General features: G+C 38.1%; 1 protein-coding gene across 1 annotated transcript in view; it reads left to right on the top strand.

The window, feature by feature from the left end:
• Window positions 1-2168: 2168 nt before the first annotated feature.
• LOC107742657 (heat shock factor 2-binding protein-like) overlaps window positions 2169-5427 on the top strand; it is a 5045-nt gene continuing 1786 nt past the window's right edge. Inside the window, exons 1-6 of the mRNA XM_016555710.1 lie at window positions 2169-2259; window positions 2629-2776; window positions 3424-3527; window positions 4259-4408; window positions 4540-4681; window positions 4802-4919. Coding sequence (XP_016411196.1) covers window positions 2209-2259; window positions 2629-2776; window positions 3424-3527; window positions 4259-4408; window positions 4540-4681; window positions 4802-4919 — 713 coding nt within the window. The 5' untranslated portion in view covers window positions 2169-2208. The remainder of the gene's footprint in view (window positions 2260-2628; window positions 2777-3423; window positions 3528-4258; window positions 4409-4539; window positions 4682-4801; window positions 4920-5427) is intronic.

The following is a 5427-nucleotide window of genomic DNA, read 5'->3' as shown; positions in this document are numbered from 1 at the left end:
GGACCACTGTAGGCTACTTCAGTCCCTCAAAGACTCGTTTGTATTCCTGTCAAAAATTAAATATTGTGCTACCCTAACTAAGGTCTATAGACAGCAATACAACAACACCAAAAGTTTTAACAAGAGGCAGGTTTGAATTTTAAATTCGCGGTTTTGGCGTGTGGTGTTTTATTGGTCTTCGCCCAGCCAATGAATTAATCGGTGGGCTCCCGCCTGTGCGTGCTGGCACTCGATATTGCTGCTTCGCGGAGATGGTCCTCACTGCAGAACACAAGATCCAGGGGGCGTGGTTGGATTCACATCTAGGGGGTGGAGATGGGTATTAGGTCAGGTGGAGCTCTGCAACTTTGATTGTTTGTGAGCAGTGGTGTGATGGCGATTTAAATAAAATACAGATTTCCAAACAATCCAAACATATGGGTATCCCCTTGAACTTGGTAAAAAGATAATCTGTTTACCATCTTGACTTGAAAATACTGTTTTCATGTCATTTTTTCATTTATTATTTGCTAATGTTAATGAATGTTTACATTAGAGTGCACGTCCTATTCCCTACTACGCTGAAATTAATAGGGGAGCGGCTGGAAACTAGCGACCTCTCCTGGTTGGAGATAGTATTAACATCATACACTGAAAGCAATCTTTACATGACTTGCTTTTCAAATGTTTTAAAATTGATAATCCGAGTCTAATATGATCCAGCAGGCCGTACTAAAAGACATTGCGGGCCGTATACGCCAGTTGCCCATCCCTGGTTTAGGTATATGTAAGGTGGGAGGAGTTGGATCTGTATCCACGCCCCCTGGATCTTGTGTTCTGCAGTGAGGGGCTACTGGGGCTTCGCTGGCTGTGGTCCATGCAAGTTGATTTTTCCAAGTAATGTGATCCAGAAACAAAGAAGCAATCAGAAACGTCTATACTCTGCTTAATTCCTTTTATCTAGCTTAACTTGCGAGGTATATCCCTTACTACATACATGTTAAACAATCAAGAGTGGAGAAGAGACGACATGTGTGCCACTGACGCTGTAGTCTGCCTCATCTCAGACAGAAATCACAATGCTTTCAGTTCAAACATGTATTAAGTGATTAATCTCTGCTCTTACCCGGCCTGAGAGTTTGCACTCAGCCCCTGCGAATGATATGACCTGTTTTCTGCCGATGGCCTTATCGTCCAGGCGATATGGCAACCCATTTCATATTGATGTGATATTTGAGTTTTCTTTGTATGTGCACATGCTGTAAGTTCAGTTCTTGATGACAGTACGCCTGACTAATGATGTTACACGCTCGTTATTCCCTAAACCAGCGCACAAACACGCCTCTTTCTCCTGAAGAGAAAGAACTGAAGAATAAAACATAAATCTATGCAAACAGTGTACTTCTCTTACCTTCCCGAAGTGTGCTGCCCAATGAATGGGGGTCCAGCCGTAAAACGAGTCCTCGGTAGCCAGGTCCGCCTGGTTGGTGGAGCGCTGAAGCAGCGAGCATAGCTCGCCGACGTCTCCATCTCTGCACGCACGATGAAGCGGGTAACGTATGTTCAGCACCTCGTCGTTGGAGAAACCGAGCTCCAGTCCTACAGACATGGTCAAACAGTTCTGCTGCGTCCTTGACAACTCAAATTATTTGGCTTATGAACGCCCCAGGGTGAGCATGGCGATGCGTGCTCAGATAACACCTACCAAACACACACAAAGGAGGCAGTACACTGCAAGCGAGCGCTCACTTTCTCGAAGTGTAACTGAGTGGCTATTTGGAAATCCCGGACTGGAGTACTTTGGGGCTGGGGAGCAGGTTTAGCCTAGACAACGTAATGACGTACAGAAAACCCGCCATGGATTTCAGGAACTCTACACGAACTATTAGGCCAATCCATGTTTTAAATCACGTATATGAATGAATGTATTTCAATGAGTATTTTATAAATCTATCTATCTATGCTTTCGCCCAGCACGGAATTTCTTGTAGAATTTATTTCAGAACGAATTCTGGATATGAAGAGATTATTTGTAGAGTCTATCAAGAAGCTTATCTTTTATCTTTCCTTTTTAAATTGTATTATTGTGTTTACTGTCGATTTGGGGGATGGGTGATAAGTAGATGACTTGTTATGCGCCGAACAGTGGAGGGCGCTAAAGACATCGTTTAAACATTTTAATAGGTCAAAGGCCTTTCGTCCAACGTTATCAAATTTGCACTTTTCGAGATGAAAACAATCAATACAGCTGATGTTTCGTCTGTGTCATCTGCAGGAGAGGTAACTTTACCGTTTTCGCCGAGGTCAAATTTGTTGTTGAAAAGCTGAAGTTGATGAAAGAGTTTGTGCAAGTGTTTAGCAAGCTAAGCTAATTAATTATTTGTTTGATATTTATTTACTCCTGTAAATATAAAGATGCTCGTCACAACAGCATTTTAATCGCTTTGACCACCTCAATTAAAAAATATGATCAAGACGAATGCAAGCGCCAGAATTACCACAAGATGTCACTGTTCAACTGTTAAGTAACGCACGTTCAATAATATAAAATTACATTTCAGAAGTTTGGTACTCTGCATATAGTTATAGTTAAACTGTAACGTTTGTCTTCCTCTAACAGTAAACAAAAACGGTCATGTGTGTTTAAAGGATGTCGGATCAGACTGCTTTGTTCGAGTCAGAAAGCGAGACTTGGAGAAACTGGAAGCAGAAGTCAGGACACAACGAGAGCTTATGCCAAAAGTAATCAATAGTGACTTTATTGATACTATCCATAAAGGACGGTCTCTGGACGCATGTAAGCAAAAACTCTTTCTGTAACAGTGGTCATTTATGATACACATGAATGTGGAAAAATATGGAAACAGTATTTCTTTGTACATGCTTTAGTATAGTAAATTACCCTATGTAATGGACATTGTTGTTCCAACAGCAGGGTTGAGCAAAATTCCGAATTGAAGCTTAAATTCATACTCTGGAATTTGAATCAAATTGGCCATACCTCACAGGAAGTTGAATTTGAATAACAGGAAGGTAAATTTGCTGAATTGCAATTCGAAAGAAACCAACCCAGGTAATGCATCCTGAAAATAAAAAGGCGTAAGCATTCTTCCACTCTGGTTCACAAAAGCTGCCATATATGTATATGTCACTTACACAAGATAAACAAGGCTTTAAGCCAACATTCAAAGTTTTTCTTGGAAAAAAATTGTGTAGTAAAAATTACAGCTGTTTGAATTTCTTTGAATTTCATTATTTCTGCTACCTTACATTTAAATTTCAATTAAGCGCCCTGTTTCCTAGATCAATTCAAATGTAGTGCAAATTCATAAAACTTTAATTCAAGAGACAGTCTCAATTCAGTTCTGAATGGTGCACAACCTTACAGCATTTATAAATGTTAACTCTGACTGTTTTAATAAAAGATTCCTTATTGTTATATAGTTAAAGAACGCAGTGCCCGTGAGCAGCAGCAACAGAGAGAGGATTGTCTGCACATCCGCTCCAGACTAGATGTTGCTCTGAGCGAGTGTAAGAGAGAGAGACAGGTACTAAAATAGAGAGGAGAAAATGATAGACTGAGAAGCCCACACTGAAAAGATTCTAGGAGAGCATCTACACAAATAGTTTTAATGTACTTTATGTGTATGTATTAGTGCAGTGGTTCTCAACCAGGGGGCTGCCTGGGACCCACTAGAAGGCCTCACCACACTTCCACGAGGGTCACAGGGCGGCTTAACTAAAAAAAGTGTGATTTCTAGACTTAGAAAAGTTGTGCAAATTTTTATTATGATTCTAAATTTTTCTAGCTATGTCATGCTCTGAATATTTAATTTAATTAATTAATTTATTTATTTTTACTATTTGTGAGTAAAAAAATACAAATAAAAAATGTCACAAACGACTAGAAAAGTAATTTAAATTAATTGGTAATAAAAAGTGTAAAGCCTGAAGAACACCTGCCTGAAGAAGAGTTAATGAAACTTATAGAAATATGGAACTTAATTTTTTTAATTATTTATATTTATATTATATTGATTTTATTCAATCATATTAAAGTAAAAGGTAACTCAAATATTAAATTTTCATTTATTTATTCAATATCCTGGGGACCTTTGAATATTATTCTTAACAATGAGGTGTCTTGGGGTTAGAAAGTTTGAGAACCACTAGTGTGTTTGTATGAGAGAGAGGGAGAAATCTCTTCCCCAAATAGGTATGTTATGGTTGTCTAGTTATTCGTGTGTGTATGTAAGTATCTCCTCACATACATTTGTAGGAGAAGCTGGTTTTAAAGCAGCAGTTATGGGAGTGCAGAGAGGAGCTGCAGCAGCAGAAAACATATTGTACTGAGCTGGGCGCTGCATCTTGCACCCTGCTCTGGAGTGCATCCCAAAGGGAGGAAGCAATCAGAGACATATTGGCTGATGTGAGTTTGTACCATTTTGGGAGTGGACACTGTTAAGGGCTGACATCCAGTAAAGTGAGCCGGGTTGTTTTGTAAATGGGAGGACATGGATTTGCTTTACCTCAACTCTACATACACTTGTGCATCCACAGGGTAAACTGGAGCCCTTCCTGAGCATTGCAGGTCAAACCATGGAGGCTTTCATCAAGTTTCTGAATGACGAGGCAAAGCCACAACAGAGTTCCAACTCAAAAGAGCATCATTTAGTTCTGGCTCTGGCTGGCGTTGTTACCAGTGAGGGCACTGAGTTTGTTTTTTCTAATAGTTCAATCTAACTGTCATAACTTATTTATACTGTATATTACCATCTCAAGAATGTAAGAAATCGTAATTTCATCTGTTCATTGGTTTTAGATATAGCTGCTGTGTCTTGTGGACGGGACTTCTTATCCTCTTCTGCCCACATCCTGCTGGATACTCTGTTGCAGCTGCTGTGTCTAATGAAACCAGGAGTGTTTCCGAAACTCAAAGTGTATGTCACAATGTCACAAAAACACACATCCAAATATTACTGATATTTATGAATTAAAAACAAATATATATATATATATATATATATTCAACATTTTTGAAAATAATGATCACCCATGTGCAAATATATGTACATATATTTCATTTCCATATATGAAATATATTGTCATATGAAGTAAAAAAATATATAAAACCTATTAGAAACTGGAACAATTTCATATTTTAACATATATATCAAGCCCATACAAATATTTATGTATGTGTAATACATTTTTGGATATAAATGTCGTGTACATGTATATCCATCCTAAAGCCCATTAATGCATGTTGATATTATATAAGTAAATCTAAAAGATAGACTTGTATTTAAAAGATGTATTACAAAAACATATATAAATGTAAAAATGTTTGTATATATGTTGTTTTAATAAAGTTGCATATAAATAAAATATGTTGGCATATGGTTGCTACATATAAAAACATCATATACTGTATATAGGTATGTGTGT

The sequence above is a fragment of the Sinocyclocheilus rhinocerous genome, unplaced genomic scaffold (assembly GCF_001515625.1).
Source record: "Sinocyclocheilus rhinocerous isolate Xijiao unplaced genomic scaffold, SAMN03320098_v1.1 scaffold947, whole genome shotgun sequence".
NCBI classification, from domain to species: domain Eukaryota; kingdom Metazoa; phylum Chordata; class Actinopteri; order Cypriniformes; family Cyprinidae; genus Sinocyclocheilus; species Sinocyclocheilus rhinocerous.
This window is presented reverse-complemented; position numbering and strand designations above follow the sequence as displayed.